The sequence below is a fragment of the Aquarana catesbeiana genome, linkage group LG06 (genome assembly GCF_042186555.1).
Source record: "Aquarana catesbeiana isolate 2022-GZ linkage group LG06, ASM4218655v1, whole genome shotgun sequence".
In the NCBI taxonomy this organism is placed as follows: domain Eukaryota; kingdom Metazoa; phylum Chordata; class Amphibia; order Anura; family Ranidae; genus Aquarana; species Aquarana catesbeiana.
Window position 1 is genome coordinate 266,174,618 of NC_133329.1, and position 18,783 is coordinate 266,193,400.

Below are 18,783 nucleotides of genomic sequence, written 5' to 3' on the forward strand. Positions count from 1 at the left end.
GATCTTAAAGCGGAGTTCCCCTAAAAATGGGGGAACTCCGCTTAAAGTGTAGGTGACCCCCTGACATGCCACATTTGGCATGTAATTTTTTGGGGGGAGGAGCGGGTACCCTGTTTTTACAGGCACCCAGCTCCCACTTCCTCCCCTGGCTCCGCAGCGCCAGAAGGAAGATCACCTCTCCCCTCCCACCCTTCAATCATCTGGGACATGTCACAGGTCCCAGAAGATTGTGCGGCCATTCACAGCGCGCAGTGCGCGCCCGGCTGTGAAGGCACAGCCAGGTGCCCACAGGTAGAATGCCGGCGCCTCGGAGAGAAGGGTAAGAGGAGCGAAGCTTCCTGCACCCGCATCGCTGGACCGTGGGACAGGTGAGTGTCTGATTATTAAAAGTCAGCAGCTACACTTTTTGTAGCTGCTGAATTTTAAATGGGTGGAACTCCGCTTTAATTATCAGTTGTAAACGAAATTTGAACATTATGAAGAAAAAGGGGGGAAGGAGGACACCTTAAAGTCATCCAGCAATAGGTTCTGGGGTGACAGGTGGGGGGAAGGGATTTACCCCCCCACTGAGGTAATTAATCACACTAATATATCTTTAGTGTCACCCATATCATTGGTTAATTAGCTCAATGGTGTGTAGCTGGCTAGCTATCAAGTAGTTGTTCAATGGACCATAAGGGCATATGTGAGGAAAGAAGGGAAGGGGTCAAGAAGAGGCCCCCTAAAAAAGATGGTCCGCTCAAGAACAACCAATTGAACCTAAAAAACTTTATTGTGTCATAATACTGAGTAGAAACATAATCCACAACCATGTGTATTTAAAAATAGGGCAAAAAGTCCTATTGTGTGCTGGTGGCCACCACAGACACTACACATACATCATACGTTCATGCACTCACACTCATCAATTAAAGTCACTGGAGACCCGGGTCTATACAATTTCCATGGGATTCCAGAGCCGGATTGGCTATATCAGTGGTAGACTTTGGTCCCACTTAGATAAAGTGCGAGTGCTAATGAACAACAAAGATCCCTTCGGATGTGCGCCAAGCTGGTTAAACATATGTATGTGTCATACGACAGGAACCAAGGAGGTAAAAATGTCCCGGTTGTGTGGTGAACAATTTCAACTCAAGCAAACTCACATAGAGGGCATTGAAGGTGGACGGAAATTGGCCATAAGTAAAGTGCCTCATATATGTAAGAGTACATTTTAGCTCACCGTCTGGCGTCTTCAATGAAGGAAAAGCAGAGCCCAACGGAGTTGCTGATAGCCTCGTTCGTGTAGGCTGAGGATACGTTCATGCGGCACATAGACTTGCTATGGACATAAGCGGCTACTTCCGGGTATCCTCCGACAGAAGGTATGGTGAGTCACAGGGTTCAAACTATTGGTGTTTCATACCCAGTGGTATATACAGTCCGAGGAGACGCTCAGCGTCCGTGTTCACCACGGAGGCTTCACCTGATGTCCAAGATCCGATCAAGGTCGTCTAAAATGTTCACATCCAGTTTGAGGATATCATTGTTGAGGTGTGAGAGTCTGTGTGCCACCTGCACATGGGTCAAAAGCTGAGCGCTTTCGCTTGTTTCCAAGCTTCTTCAGAGCTAATGTGGTATCGGTAGCTGAATGATTAAATAGCCAAATGGCTGATGTTCAATTTCCTGTCTTCATTAGTAGCACCTGAATACCATAGCTTGACCTAAATTACAATCACCAAAATGTGCCGATCACACCCATACATACATCCATTCAGACAAAACCATTGATGGTAGTAGATGCATAAAAATTCAATCTGACCAGCTTGTATATATAGTCAGATTTGAATATTGCGTCCATCACCATCATAAAAATAGTAAAGAAAAGCTTGCCAAGAAACTGCTCTCAATACAAAAAAGGGGTTATTGGGGAGTGCTGCATTTACAACCAAATCAGTGCATATATAGCCATATATTAAATAGTAATACAATGGTAATGATAATGATATATAAAGGCGAGAGGGAACAGTCTGTTGTTTCAATTGAATTAAATTACAACATACATCATTATCCTAACAAAAAGCAGAGATGTCCCCCTAGTTAATCAAAAAAGATAATAAATATGAATACATGCAACTAACCATCACTTTGGCCAGATTAAATAGCAGCTCACATCCCATGTATTGTTATCCTTATATGGGATAGAGACATTGTTGCCAGTAACATTGCCAGTGAAGTCACATGAAACAACTTAATACAAGATAATTCCGGATAATCCGGATATACAGTTACATGTGAACATTACACTAGCATTGCCCCCGCATGGAACAGTAAAAAGAGAATATGTTATACAGATTATAGTTTTAGATATGGAAATTCCATGATCAGGGGGCAGTGCAGCTTCAATCTAATCGATTGGTTTATAGCCAGATGATTAGAGCAAGTTGAAATGGGGTAAGATCATACGTAGCTATTTCGCATAAATTACGTCTCACATATCAGTTACAGACCTCCGTGTAGAGGGCAAAGATATAATCGTGGATAAAATTACATACAATCAGTCTTCTTTAGAAATTGCCCATTACATTCAGGAGAAGATGTGGGTCCCCGGTCAGAGCCGATCGAAATCCGGGTGAGAACAATTAAGTTGTTAATAATTAAATCATTGTTCCAAAAATGGAGATAAGTTGAATTCATTATTCAATCCGGAGGGCTGCATGCTGTTTAAATAGAAGATCCACATCTTCTCCTTCTGACATAAGATCTTGTCAAAATCTCCACGTCTGTGGGGTAAGTTAAGCTTGTATATACCCTTGACCCTAAGGCCATCAGGTTTACCCTCATGTTTTTCAAGAAAGTGCAGTGACAATGGCCGGTCATCATCCTTGTTAATAATACTCTGGATGTGCTCGCCAGTTCTGATTTTTAGCTCTCTTTTGGTCTTACCAACATAGATAAGGCCACACGGGCAAGTCAACATATAGACTACCCGTGTGGTTGTGCAATTAATAAAGCTGTTAATTCTAAATTGTCTTTTATTGTCAGAACTGGCGAACACATCGGTCCTTTCCACATACCTACATATATGGCACCTACCGCAACTGTACATACCCCTAAGGGGTGGAAGCCAGTTACGTTTTTTAGGGCGGGTATACTCTGAGTGTACCAAGCGGTCCCTTAAGTTTGTTGCTCTACGAGCAGTGAGCAAAGGTTTTTTGCTGACAAGTTTTCCCAAAATGGGGGCCTCAGATAAAATGTGCCAGTGTCGGCCCAGGATTTCTTTGATTTGGTCCCACTGGGTACCAAATTTGGTAATGATTCTGAGGGGAGGGTGACTTGAGGTTTTTCCTTTTTCTTTAGTGGAGTTCATCAACAGGGACGATCTATTTGTCTGCAGTGCTCTTTTCCTAGCACGTCTGATGTCCGTATGCGAGTAACCCCTGTCACGAAACCTCCCGTGTAGGTCATACATTTCCCTGTGGAAATCCCCCTCCTCTGAGCAATTCCTTCTTGCGCGGAGGAACTGTCCCACGGGGATACCCCGTTTCAGAGATGTGGGATGGTGACTGGACGCTAGCAGCAAAGTATTTGCTGCTGTGTCTTTTCGAAAGGTTTTTGTATGTAACTTATCATCCTTTACAAACACAGTGAGGTCCAAAAATGACAATTCATTGGGGTCATACATATATGTTAACCTGATATTACGGTCATTGTCATTAAGTTCATCAATGAACTGTGTCAATTCAGATGGCAGGCCGTCCCAAATCATGATCACATCATCGATGTACCTCAGCCACAAGCGACAGTGGCTGAGGTACATCGACGAGGGGTACACACATTCAGATTCCCAGTAGCCAAGGTGCAGGCATGCATATGATGGGGCCCATGGGGCACCCATCGATGTGCCTCTAATTTGTTTATAATATATCCCAAGGAATTGGAAATAGTTATTTTCTAACATGAATTGCAACAGTTCAATGATGAATTCATTTTGCCCTGCTAGTGACGGAAATTTATTATCCAAAAAGAAATGTGTCGCTGCTAGCCCCCATCTGTGCGGAATGGACGTGTATAACGACTCCACGTCGATTCCGACCAGTAACATGCCCTTGGGTATCGATATATCTTCCAAGTGCCCCAAAACATCCCGTGTATCCTGAACATATGATGGTAGTTCATGTACAAGTTCTTTAATCAATGAGTCCACATACTTCCCGACCCTCTCGAGGGGACCCTTCACAGCTGATACAATTGGTCTCCCCGGGGGGTCAGTAATGGACTTATGTAGTTTGGGAATGGTATATAGGGTGGGGATGTTGAAATCACTGACTCTGAGGTATTCGAGTTCCTTTTTAATAATTAAACCTGCCTCAAAGGCTAGTTCAAGCTTAAAGTTTAAATCTGATACCATTTGAGGAAAAGGGTTCTGGTGTAACCGTAAATATGTGGATCCATCACGGAGAAGACGCATAGTTTGTTCTTCATATAGGGTATGTGACATAAGGACCGTATTGCCTCCCTTATCGCTTGCTTTAATAACAATGTCTTTTGCGTTCTCTAATTCCCGTAGGGCCCTTCTCTCTTCCCGACTAAGATTGTCATATCCTTTGTATTCCCAATTGACCCCTGTAAGATCCCTTTTTACTTGTTCCAAGAAGAGCTGAATGTGTCTGTGTTTGGACAGGGGGGGCATTTTTTGGGATTTAATCGTCAGTAGGGATGGACGGGGACAGCTCGATGACACTTGGGTGGCTTCCCCTTCTGAATTCCACTCTTGATTTTCATCAAGAAGGGCAATCAGGGCCTCGAGAGAGTCGCGTTCTTGTTTATCTAGCTGGTCCATGTCTATATCTTGAGTGTCCCTCTTTGCGTGCCAGTACCTAAAAATTAATTTCCTCAAAAACAAATTAATATCCTTAAAAACCTCAAATTCGCTCATCGTTGTGGTGGGAGAGAATGTTAGGCCTTTTTGCAGCAGGGAAATGTGATGGTGATTTAGGGGGAAATCTGATAGGTTAACAACCTTCAGATCTGGTTGTATTTGTTCAGAGGGGTCACTAGGTTGACTTACTTCGCTATTTAGAACTTGCGTGGCCCTGACCTGAGTTCCCTTTGGTTTTCCCTTCCTTCTTTTCCCTTTCCCCGATTTCCTCTGTTGGTTTGAGTCTGGATTTTGATCATGGATGTAGTTGGTTGGGTGCCTGTCTTGGGGATAATATCCCCTTCCTGATCTAAAAAAGCTACGGTTTTTTCTGGTTGTTCAGGGTCACTGTCAGTAGATGTATATCTGGGTCTAGATGTACCTGATCGATTTCTCCTGCCTTTACGTGACCTACTCCTCCCTCGCGGTACTGTGGGGTCAAAAATATCTCCTTTCTCCCAATCTAAAAGATTCTGTTTGAATTTCTCTTGTTTAGTAATTTTGAGAGTTTTTTGTGTCTTTTCAACCTCCTTCTTGAGCGAATCATTGTATTTATTGAAATCCTGATCATTTTTATATGGCTCTAGCAGTTGTGCACTGATATCAATCTCTTTTTTAAGGTCATCCAATTGTATTTGTTCCTCATTGATAATCATGTGCAGAACTGCTAGTCCACGATCGAGACAACTCTGTTTCCATATTTCCAGGAATCTCGGTGTATGTAAGTGAGCAGCAGGTACTACTCTTTCCCTTGAACATTACCTGTGCCAACTAAAGTCGGCCATACATAAGTTCTCGGCCCCTCCCGCTGGAGCTGTCAGATGGGGAGAGGATATAATACAGACACTGGGACACATGTTGTTATCTAACAAAGGGGGTGGTATAAACATAACATAGTGGCTTAACAACCACTTTAATGCAGCCACCACATCTAAGTATTGGTACGCTGCAATTTAATACATTAGTGTTTTTGAGTTTAATACTTTAATCATGTCACCAGGCCCATTAGGAGTCTCTGCTTTGCCCGTCACAGTGGGTATATTCCTAAAGGGATTTTCAGGGTCTGGAAACCATAGAAATGGACCATGATCCTAGACCAGTGTAGCTAACTACACACATAGCACTTTGTGTCAAGGTGAGCAGGATCCAGTGCCTACAGCAAACATTACAGACTGGCCCCACACAGTGTGGTATGTCGGACAGATTGACATACACACTGGCAGAATGTCAGCTGTTTTTTTTTTTTGAACCAGCAAATGTCTCCTGACATTCTGTCCATCTGTATGGGGCTTTAGGATCTAATCACATCAGCCACTCCTTTACAACACAGCAGCCGGTGTGCAGTGGGGTGACTGCAATGCCGGTGCACCGATTACATCACATCTCATTGTTAACTTTTTCATTTGGTTCTATTTGCCATCGCGCAGTGAGATGTGGTGGATTGCCTTGCACGGAGCTGTGCTGAAGAAAAGGTATATGAAAATACCACCTCAGCCACCTCTAGATATAAGTGTTTAACATTAATCTTCCCTTAGAACTAGATTAGTGTCACATATGGCCTTGAGTGATATGGTATGAAGGGCCTTTAGGAGAGATCTTGTTGTCTTACCTAGCGTCATGCCTTCTGCACCATAAAACAATATACAGATCAGTACAACTTACACATACAAAATGACTATGCATGACTTATAAGCAGAAGAAATAATTATACTATAAAATGTATGTCGTGTACAAGCCTGTATGAAGAGCACACATTACCTCAAATACTCTTTTCCTGATGGCTGGTATCAAGCCATTATCATACAAGGCTTTCAGAAGTCGGAAAGTGTTCCCACCACCTGGACACAAATTACAGACATTCAGTTCAAATACAGTGGGTTATACAGTATTTTTTTAATTACGTATGATCCATGGATGACATTTAGTTTGGTAAAGCACTGTGTGTCCTAAACAATTGCCATGTTATAAAAAACACTATTTTCACTTTTAAATTTTTTTTGCATCTCAGTGCTGCTTTTTGCATCTCTTCCGCCTTTTCAGGCACTTCTTGCCTTCAAGCATTTGCTTCAGCATCAGCAGCTGTTTTGGCTTTCTGATAGTAATGGAGGTAGCCCACACTTGTGCTATGTGTGGTGGCATGGCTGCTTGTAGTTTCCACCAAAGATGTATGTGACAGGATGATAATGCAGGAGCACACAGGCAGACAGTTGTCACTTCATCAAAGGAAGTGTCTGAAAATGCAACTTAATTGCAGGATCACCAGTTATTCTTTTCATGAAAAAGACCGAGAACAACTTTTGGAATTACACATAACATGTTTAAACAGGTAATAATCCCAAAACCAAAAATGTTATCTTTTGTATGTTAGCATTTGTTTGATGTGGTGTCTGCATTCACCCCCCCCCTATTTTTATCTGGTGATCTGGCCATTATCATACTTACTGTATTTGAGGGCCCCCAATCTGGATGAAGGCGCACAGGGACACCTTGGACAGCAGTGTTAAATGGTTTGTTGCAATACTTTAAGGCCTGGGTTACCATATGTGCAACTGTGGGTTCATGCCTGGGGTCCAGTGCGTGTCTGTACACCGTTTCAGGTGCGATTCAAGTCCGAATTTTTGCCTGAATTTGCACCTGGACCGGACTTAAATACGCACAGGGCACTTTTGCAATCCGCTCTGCGGCCACCCCGGACCTGTGTGAACCGATTTCATTGAGAGCCGGTCACACTCACCTGTCATGTGAATTGGAAGGGGTGAAGCCCACATCTAATTCATACAGTACACTATATTATCAACAGTATTGGGACGCCTGCCTTTACACGCACATGAACTTTTATGGCATCCCAGTCTTAGTCCATAGGGTTCAATATTGAGTTGGCCCACCCTTTGCAGCTATAACAGCTTCAACTCTTCTGTGAAGGCTGCCCATAAGGTGTAGGAGTGTGCCTATGGGAATGTTTGACCGTTCTTCCAGAAGCGCATTTGTGAGGTCAGGCACTGATGTTGGATGAGAAGGCCTGGCTTGCAGTCTCCGCTCTAATTCAAGGTGTTCTATGGGGTTGAGGTCAGGACTCTGTGCAGGCCAGTCAAGTTCCTACACCCCAAACTAGGTCATCCATGTCTTTATGGACCTTGCTTTGTGCACTGGTTCAAATTATTTTGTGGAGGGGGGATTATGGTGTAGGGTTGTTTTCCAGGGGTTGGGACTGGCCCCTTAGTTCCAGTGAAGGGAACTCTTAAGTCGTCAGCATACCAAGATATTTTGGACAATTTCATGACCCCAACTTTGTGGGAACAGTTTGGGCATGGCCCCTTCCTGTTCCAACATGGCTGCGCACAAGTGCATAAAGCAAGGTCCATAAAGACATGGACGTGCGAGTTTGGGGTGGAGGAACTTGACTGGCCTCCACGGAGTCCTGACCTCAATCCAATAGAACACCTTTGGGATGAATTAGAGTGGAGACTGCGAGCCAGGCCTTCTCATCCAACATAAGTGCCTGACCTCACAAATGCTCTTCTGGAAGAATGATCAAACATTCCCATAGACACACTACTACTGCCGCCAAACCTTGTGGACAGCCTTCCCAGATGAGTTGAAGCTGTTATAGCTGCAAAGGGTGGGCCAACTCAATATTGAACCCTATGGACTAAGACTGGGTACACTTGATCCGATTATCGGACGAATTTTTGTCCATTTTTTTGTATGCTGCTAGTCTCATATCCAAAGTGAAGAGGTAAGGTTACTCACCATATGAAAATTCTCGTACGACAGAATTCAACGTCAGAAGTGACGTAATCTGTTGAATTGTTTTGTATGTATTCTTTTGTTTCTGAGCATGCGTAGTCTTGCTATTACGATTTTTTTCGGCTGAAAAAACTGTACTGATTAAACGAAAATTGGACATTGTGTTTACATCCGACAAAAATTTTAGAGCCTGCACATCCAGTTTTTGTCGTCCGAAACTTCATAATTGGCTGTTGAAAGCACCATACTAACGATCAGAAAATCAGCAGATCGTCCATCGGACGAAATTTTACTTCCGAGTTTCACTACTCCCGTGTGTATGGGCTTTAAAGGGGTTGTAAACCCTCCTGCTTTTTCACCTTGATGCATCCTATGCGTCAAGATGAAAAAACTTCTGACACTGACCAGCTCCCTAGCCCCTCTGTTTTACTCACTTGAGCCCGTCAATCCCTCGACGGAGACGCACTCTTCCCCTCTGCCCGGAGTTCTCGGCTCTTGATTGGATAGATTGATATCAACGCAGCCATTGGCTCCCACTGCTGTCAATCAAATCCAATGATGCGGGCGCCGGGGGGCGGGGTCGAGTCCGGCATTCTGTTTCAATAGACGCAAATGCTGGACTCGGGAGCGCGCCCGCAAGGTAACACCCCCGGGAGAGCGCTTAACCCAGGGGGTTTACCAGTGTGGGGAGGAGCCGCGAGATCCACCGGGGGACCCCAGAAGACAGTGATCTGGACCACACTGTGCAAAATGAACTGCACAATGGAGGTAAGTATGACATGTTTGTTATTTAAAAAAAATAAAATAAATGAGGCTTTAAAAACCCTTTAAGACTGGAATGCCACTGTGTGTAAAGGCAGGTGTCCCAATGCTTTTGGTAATATAGTGTATGTGAACCCAGCCTGAACTGCTACAATTGTGGAAGAGCTTGTTCTGTAAGAAAAATAACACACTTACTGGCTTGATCATCAGGTTAAAATAAAGAAAAGAAAGCCTAAAGAAGAAAACAATACAGCCACCACACCTAGGAACTGGTAAGCTGCAATGTAATAAATGTTTGCTTTTGGCTTTAAAGCGGTTGTATTTTTAGTTTTATTTTTATTTTTTGTACCCTGCAAGGTAAAGCCATAATGTGCTAGTATGCATTACATACTAGCACATTATGTTAAACTTACCTTAAAACTAAGCTCTTCCAGCACAGAGATGTCAGAGCTGCAGGCGCTGCCATCTTCACCCGTGTTTGCGGACTCCGGCTCGGTGACTGTGGCTTCCATGCAGGAGCTGCCATTCACGGCACAGGGCTCTGAAGGAGCGGCATGGGTGGCCGCTCATTAAACGCTTTCTATATTTTAGTTGAGCAAGCTTGGACATACATATGTACAGCTATCCCAGGCCTCCTTTGATCGAATGAGAACCTCCAGGGCCAGGGATAGCTGACATCCTTCTGTATGTAGTGGGTTGTGAGACATGGTGGGTGTCGAGTAGTTAAAGTTATTGGGTCGCCAGATACTTCTTGAATAAAAAAAGAAGGTTTATTTCTTTTTTTTCAAACTTTTTTTTTGGGGAAGAGAGGGTTAGGGCCAGGACACCCTTAGGTAGTTGCAAGTTTATTTGGCAGACTCCGAGACTTCAATAGGAGGACAGCAATGCAGAGGAAGGCATCCAGCAAGATGCCACATCTGCATGTGTAGGAATGCTGTCCCCTATGGTAACAGTCTTTAACAGTTCCAAACACAAAGCTTAACAGTTCCTTCCCTTTCACTACAATCACTCCTTCAGCACACTGAGCTCCCGGTCTCTCACTAGACCCACTGATTCACTGCCACTGAATCCCTTGAGCTCCTCCAATCTTCACGGTGGTATCTTCCTCAAGCGTCTCTGCTGGGTCCCTAGCTTGGCACTATAGATACCTCTCAAGTTTCACCCCCGCTGGCCTGCTTGGTCCCTGGCTTGACACACAAGGCTGCTAAGCAAGCGTCACCTCCACTGGGTGGGCACTTGCTTCAGTTACTCACTGTGGTCCCTGGTAATTAGGGAGATAGTCCCTTACTGGCGACAGCTTCCCCTCTACCTCTGACCACGACAGGTTCTCCGGCCAGCAGAACTGTCACTGTTGGTTGGACTTCAAGCCACAGTCCCAACCCTTCGCTGCTCTCCTGCTTCTGGACAAGCCCTCAGACAGCCTAGCAGCCAGATGTGCCCGGGATAGGCCCAATCTCCGTCCTAGCAGCCCGGGCAGTAAAACCCAAGTCCACCCAGACAGCCGTCCAGGTGGCACAAAACATAGGTCACCTGACTTCAAACGAATATATAGGCTCTCCCAGCAGGCCAAGGGATCCTAGAAAACCCCTGCTCATTGGCTGAGACACCCCACATACCCATGACCTGACCTTGGGTGCCCTTCTCATGTCTAGTACCACCAAGTACCCGACCACCTAGTGGTAGAAGAGAAAAGTGAAACAAGGCCAAACTTAGGGAGAAATCAATAGATCTCTAACCATCAACCAAGATAACTACTCCTGGCAAGTAAATTTGTGAGGAGCAACCCTGCCTAAACTCCAGGGTGCTACACATAATATTACAGTCTTCTTCTTGGAAAATGTGCCTTTCTTTGTTGCCTGGCCAGTCGCTTAACCACTGCTCCTGCCTCCCTGTTCACGTGTATCCCCTTCAGCTAGCCGGCTGATAAGCAGACACCTGTCCATGCAAGATCCTAGTTAGAGCTGTGTGTGTATTAAAAAGCACGCTCCTGCTCCTTCCTCCAACAAAGATGTAAGATTCTGCTAGAGACAGTGCGGACTACACCTCTCATCCTCCTTCATATTGCAGGGAAGACCACTACTTTCTTCTTATCTGCCTGAAACCTCCAGGTTGCAGGGACTATTAACAGTCTGCATCTGTGAGGACATCTGTCAGGTGCCAGAATAGTGAGCAGCTTCTGGTAATCCTTTGATATATAAAACTTTGCTTCTACCTACTGGAGACATTACTGCTTATGATTCAAATTTCTTAAAATGGACTTCTGTACCCTATCACTGGTAATTGTTTGGGATGCTTTTCAAAGATACTTTTACCGCATGGACTCCACAGTTATAGTCAGAGTGTTCCAAAGCCAACAGACTGTGTGCAAATTTCCAAATGACCAGTGGTTAGCTAGCGTCTATAGATAGGCCTCAGTAGCTAGCCATATATTCTTCATTTTAGTTTGGAGAAATATTTGCTGTGTTGCTTGCTCTTATTGTTATTTGTAGTATTGTTCTGCAATCGCCCATTGCATTTTTGGCAGGACCTTTCACTGATGATAACGGGAGTACAAATGTAAACACTATTCACCTCACCACTATTGTATTGTGTTGTGTCACGGTTTGCGATCCGCTGTATTTTTCCAGCTTTAATAAAGCCTATTTATTACCATTGATGTGTCAGTGGGTTTTCAGGTCCAGTTACATGGTGGGTCATTTCTGGAAACAGTAGGAGAACCTATCATTTACCAGGAGCTCCTGCAGGAGTGAGTGCTACATTGTATTAAATTAATTATATACCATAACAGTACTGTACTGAAAATTAAATTTACCAATATGTATCACTTGTGATTTCTGGTGTTGTTTTTTTTTCCCCTACTGGATGAATGCATTATGTACTGTAACTGTATTTTGCTGCAAATGGTACTTACCAATAAATATGGCTTCTGATTTCTGCACCGCCTCTACAGGATCCACTGCCTCATGTATGCTGTCTAGGCCATAACCTGAAAAAGTATTAAGAGGTTGTTAACAAATGTGTGAAAAAGGTCAAGAAATCTCACAACGGTGACTGTGTAATGCTCACAAATGTGAGGATTATGTTAAGAGAACCAATTGTTTGCATTATTAATCTGTTATCTAACAATGTATGGTTACAAACAGCAGAGTATACTAGGGGTTAAAGCAAGCTTAAGGATACTGCTGCAAGCTGTGAGCTTGCTATCGACTTTTAAAGCCAGCTTAGGGATTTTTGAAGGTGTGCCCCAGTTGGCGGCACCTGCAGGGGATTTCAGGCTCTCCCATTCCTCCGGGAAAACAGCTCCCACAGTGACAGCAGGAGGTGATCAGGGAACAACCTTCCCCAATACCCCCTGCAGGACTAATGAACTGTGTATTACATTATTATGCAGGATTTATATAGTACCAACAGTTTGCACAGGGAGACAGTACAGTTGCAATACAATAAAATCTAGGGATTTTGAAGTCACCAAGAATAACTGTGGGTATTTCAGAGGAGAGAAAATAGAATAAGCAAGCTGAGAAGTAATCAGGAAAGTGTGATACCAGTCCAGGAGGCTGATAAAACACTGCAATTCTCAGAGAAATTAGAGAAAACAGACAAATACATTGACTCTCAAAATAGGAGAGGGATAGAGAGGGATGGGTAGGAAGGACTTGAAAGGTGCTCAGTGGAGGTAGAAGGAATCCAACTCCATCATCTTTATGTCCATTGGGTCTGAGTGAGTGAGTCCAGTGGATGCCCCCAAGGGAGAGGGTAGCAGGAGAAGCAGAGCAGAATCTTGAAGACAGGTTTCAAAAAGGCAAGTATTGTAAAGGAATGGGAGATAAAAAGGTAATGCACAGATGTTAACTCTTACAGAGTGGACATTCCAGTTGGGGGGTTGTTTTTTGGAAGCAGGGGGAAAGAAATTAAACTGTGGATTGCAGGTGTTGTCAAAGGAGGAAGGGTGCCAGATGTGAGGGATACAGTTAGAGAATGGAGTGCCAGGATTAGGAGAAATGCCCATAGAGATTAGGAGAAGGAGGCTTAGGAAAGTTAGATGGGATTGGGATATAAATGAGCGCACATCACTGACTGTTCTGATGTTTAGGTGAGGATGTGGGTTCAATATCTGCAGGAGATTATGAGTACAGTTGTAGGGAAAGGGTAGGAGTGAGGGTGATATATCTAAGCTGTGGGGTGGAGAGGAGGGGGGAGGTAAGGGGAATTTGAGGACAGCGCACACTACTATGAGAAGGAAGGGTAGAAGGAGCATATTAGGGTGAAAAGAGACTGGGAAATTATTTACAAAATGTTAGTTTGCTTGCAATCTTTCTGGCTTGGAGCATAGTTCTTGTTGTATTATCTTACTCCTTTAGTTAAACTGCTGATTAAACCTTTTTAGAACTTGTTAAAAAGAAAAAAAAAAAAACACTTAAACGATTGATCAACTTGGGCATGGCCACTAGCAATAATCACTGGCTTTGCGGGAGGGATTCCCCTGTCAACACTGACAGCCAAGGGTTGCAGGAAAGAAATTTGCTCCGTGTATGGGCTGCTTAAATGTATAGGGAGATGGTGCAGGGAGGCATTTGTCAATTGATCAATTAGGACCTGATAAGAGACACTTGAATGGAAGGGGAAATTGTCAAAAAAAAAAACGACCAACCGCAGACACAGACCAAAATCATAAAAGACAATTGATTCTTTGATCACTAAAGGGGTTAAGAATCAAGCACCAAAATAGACAAGTTTAAAAGGATTAAGACCATTTATCAATAATGATTGCAAAGTGTCAGTACATAGCATGGAAATGGTAAAACATACAGTACATGTGCTACTTCAGTTCTGGGTGCACAGCAAGACTAATAATGAACTGTGTAACGAACATGTATTATGTCACTTTCAGGTTCACAGCTGTCATTCACCAGCTACTGTAGCCTGGGATGCAGCCCATGAAGCACAATTTGTGCTTGCTTAACTAATGCAACATCAAAGCAATCCTAGATTGATCTTTAAAGGAGACGTCTATGTCATTCATAAGAAATGTAGTATTACTAAAATATAATACATTTTCAAAGTTCAGTAGCCTAAAAGAGTTGTAGTGTCATGGTTTGCCATTCATATATTATGGCATTTGTTGCAAGACATTTTCAGCACCCAAGTAATAACCAACTCTAAGATCATGTTATGGAGTAAAAAAAGTTTAACAAATATATAAAATAAATAACAATACTTTTTTTTAAAGCATCCCCGTCAACCGTGTACACACCTTAATGCAAATGTGCAGTGAAGGAATAAATTGTGCCACGCATGTGATATATCTCCATAAAATCAGAGTAAGAGCTAGGACCATAATTCACAGTTAACTCTAAACTAAAAACCTGTAAAGGCTTTTAAACTGTTTCCTATGGCCAATTTTGAGTTCCAATAATTTTTTTGCGATTTCATGAGCATACGCACTTTTAAAGCTTGAGATGTTTGGTATCCATTTACTCAATGCAAACCCATGTATTTTACCAAAAAAACTGTATTATATTGCTTTTGTTTGCACTAAAATTCATTTAATGTATTTTTTTCTGAAAGTATGCTTTTGATAAATAGCTGTGCAAATTATTATCTAGGGTCTCTGCTTTCAGAAACTATATAATTTTTTGGGGTATAGTAAAGTAGTAGTTTAAAGTAATTTCCAGAAAAATATTCTAGATTTTAGCATGTGTTCGAGTAAAAAAAAGTGGTTAAAGGTTAGGTTCACCGTTGAAAAAAATAAAAATAAATGCTCATGTTTTGGCAGGAAAAAATGTGTATTTATTTTTTACAGGAACCTCAAAGCAGTGCACCAGTGATCAGTGGATACACATGCAATGTCAGACTCCAGCAAATGCAATCTCCAGTTCTCTGGCCATACCTCTGTATGGGCTTTCAGTTGGAAAGCTGGGGGAAGATTCAATGAGCTATGAGTGTTATTATTACCACACTGGTAGTCTAATGAGAACTACAAGTCCGTCTGCAGTTGGGACTAGGAATTTATTCATTTAAATGATTTCTATGGTTTAAGGGTGGAAGGGTAGGTAGAGGCATTGGGCATTGTAACGTTACACCCTAAATATGGGTGCTACGTGTAACATGGTGCAAAAGGTGACTTTAGCCTTTAAAGCGGAACTTCAGTCATTTTTTCATCTTTCCATCTATTAAATCTTCTACCCTTGTTGTTTTAACTTTGGATAGTAAAACATTTTTTTTTCTGCCAGTAAATACTTTATACAGCCCACTTCCTGTTTCTTGTCTGGAAAAAAAGCCTAGGCTAATGATATCATGCACAGCTCTCTCTCTCATTCTCGTGAGAGTTTGCCAGGAAGGGAGGGGGGATAAATCATAAGAGGGCGAATGAGAGCTGCGGGGCTGGAGGCGTGTCTGTGTAAATCCAGGAAGTGAACAGGTAGCAGCTTCAGCTACCCACAGTTAAAATGGATGCAGCCAGTCTCAGTGGATGGAGATTTCTGCAGCATATTTGGCAAGTACAGAATCACGGTATATATAAAATAATATGCAAAGTGGTTGGAGGGAAGCTTCACAATGGCAAAGATGTTTTTATTACAAATTATGTGAGCAGGCTGCAGTTCCTCTTTAACCACTTCCCGCCCGGTCCATAACAGATTGACATCCGGGAAGTGGTTCTGTTATCCTGACTGGGAGTCATATGACGTCCAGCAGGATAACATGCCGGTGTGCGCCCATCGCGAGTGTGTCGTGTCAGTCTGACACGCCGCATCTCCGGTCGTGATAAGAAGCCTCTGTCAGAGGCTTCTTACCACGTGATCAGCTGTGACCAATCCCAACTGATCATCGCGTGAACCAGGAAGTGCCGGTAAATGGCATTCCTCGGTTCGCACTGACAGGGAGAGCTGATCGGAGCCAATCGGCAGCTCTCCCTGTCAGAGGGAGGGTCTGTGCTGATAATCAGCACAGCCCCATCAGATGTGCCAAAAAGGTACCCAGTCAGGGCACCCTCAGGATCGCCTATCAGTGCCATATAGTGCCCACCACAGTTCCAGTCAGTGTCCATCACATTGCCAATCAGTGCCCTACAGTAACACCTGTCAAAACCTCATTAGTACCTCATCATCAGTGCTGCCTATCAGTGCCACCTGCCAGTGCCACCTGTCAGTGACAATCAGTAGCGCCTATCAGTGCCAATCAGTGCAGCCTGTCAGTGCCCATCACAGCCGCTTGTCAGTGCCCATCTGTTCCACCTGTCAGTGCCACCTATCGGTGCCCATCAGTGCTGCATATCAGTGCCACCTATCAGTGCCCATCAATTCTACATATCAGTGCCTCCTCATCAGTGCCCATCAGTGCCACCTTATCAGTGCCGCCTCATCAGTGAAGGAGAAAACAAAATTGTATAACCGAAACTAAGAAAAACGTTTTTTTTCAAAAATTTTGGTCTTTTTAGTTGGTTTAGCAAAAAATAAAAACCGCAGAGGTGATCAAATACCACCAAAATCTCTATTTGTGGGAAGAAAGTGATAAAAATGTAGTTTGGGTACAGCGTTGTATGACCGCGCAATTCTCATTCAAACTGCGACAGCGCTGAAAGCTGAAAATTGTTCTTGGCAGGAAGGGGCAAAAGTGCCTGGTATTGAAGTGGTTAAGTGAAAGACTACTATGCATGTTTTGTTTTTTTTTAAGCTATAACAAAGGCATTTGTATGTATAGTTAAAGTGGTATTAAATCCAAAACCAAAAATGTAATATATTGCAGCTTAACAATCCTTAAATGTGGTGGCTGCATTGTTTTCTTCTTTGTACTGTTCACATCAGGAATCGCATAGAAACGTGCTCCGCATGCATGTGTGATCTCATCAGAGCCGTATAGGAAACACTTATCTAATGCTGTTGCAACTTCTGTGCGTTAACAAAGAAGTCTTTGGTGTTGAAATCGCACTGGAGTTGCACCAAAGTAGTGCAGGATTCTTTTCCAAAACCGCACTGTGCTGAGCCACATTGATTAGTATGGGCACTATTGAAAACAATGTGATTTCCCTTGTAATGCGATTCTGTGCAACTCAGAAGTCACACTAGTGTGAACCGGGCATAAGTACTGTGATTGAAGGTGTTCTGTGGTTGAAGAAGGGTGTATCGTGATGTCCATCCACACCTCCAATCGCATAGTGCCTTGCATTCACTGAAAGTAAATGCAAGGCCTTTTATGAATATAGGAATGGGACACTCGGAGGACTCCATCCGGGATCACCGTGCTTCTATCCACACCCTACAGGTGAAAATGAAGGCCCTCGAGTCATGTGCGGAAGACAGTGAAAACAGGAGCCGCAGGAATAACCTGAGGGTGGTGGGAATGCTGGAGGGAGGCGAGGGTCAAGATCCTACAGCCTTTTACAGAGACCCTACTCAGCACCCTCCTCCCCCGGGCCTCAGAACCTTCGATCACGTCAAAGCTCAACTTCGCTTTGTAGCACAGGCCTGAAGTACAGCATGCTGTTCCCGGCTCACCTGTGGGTTGTGGATGGGGAATCCACCTGCTATTTCACATCGCCCAGTGATGCCTCTCAGTGGTTGGATACCCTGCCCCGGGCCCGGTAACTGTATATGTTTCTCCTGTTTATGACCAGGCACTACCCCCCATGCTTCCCTTTCTCCCTCAAGGCTGTGCCTGGCCGAGACTGTCAGTCACATTGATGTTTGGTCCCTGCACCTTTGGCACAGAACACAGGCGAAACTCCTCTATTTTTTTACTGCACTGCAGCACTGGTTCTGTCCTGGGACACTGGGCCAGCAATCCTGGAGCTAGCCATTACCATACCTGCCTCACCCTTTGAAGCTGCTCTTGCGGCACTCAAGAATGTTGTACCCAGTCCTTGACCCCTCTTGGCCACTCATTATTTCTCCCCTATTGCTGCTGATGCATTCCTGGGGAGCTCCCCCTCGTGGAAGACTGGAGGGTGTACCGGGAGTTTGAAGTTACAACTGTTTTATACTGTTGAACTGTTTAAGTGTGAGAGGGGCAGGAGGCGGAGCCTAGCAGAGCAGACATGCATTGTTAGAGCTCCACACCGCTGAGGAGAGAAGAGAAGGACAAAGCGGAGCCTGCAGGCTCAAAAGGTATCCATTTGAACCTTTTTGCCCCAGGGAACAAACTGTGAAAGTTTGGGCAGGAAATATGGTACTGGGAGGAAACCGTGGCAGAAATAAAAATCACCTCACAAAGAGCTCACAGGCACTCACTGCAGCTGAAGCAGCTCCAGTCACCTCACAAGATACAGCATCAGGGCGCTCTCACAGACAGAAAATGTCACAGCAAGACTCTCCATTTGAGTCAGATACAGAACAAATCCTCTCACAAACTTCTCCACAAGCCTCCTCAGTATCCCC

The 18,783-nt window shown here is 43.9% G+C and overlaps 1 protein-coding gene across 4 annotated transcripts in view; it reads right to left on the minus strand.

Annotated features, from left to right (window-relative positions):
• The window catches only part of LOC141146764 (alpha-aspartyl dipeptidase), a 123,170-nt gene that overhangs the window by 34,968 nt on the left and 69,419 nt on the right, over positions 1-18,783 (minus strand). For all 4 annotated transcript variants that reach the window (XM_073633315.1, XM_073633316.1, XM_073633319.1 and 1 more), the window contains exons 4-5: positions 12,321-12,395; positions 6,659-6,738 (exon numbers count right to left, since the gene is read on the minus strand). In XM_073633315.1, the coding sequence (XP_073489416.1) occupies positions 6,659-6,738; positions 12,321-12,395 (155 nt within the window). The remainder of the gene's footprint in view (positions 1-6,658; positions 6,739-12,320; positions 12,396-18,783) is intronic.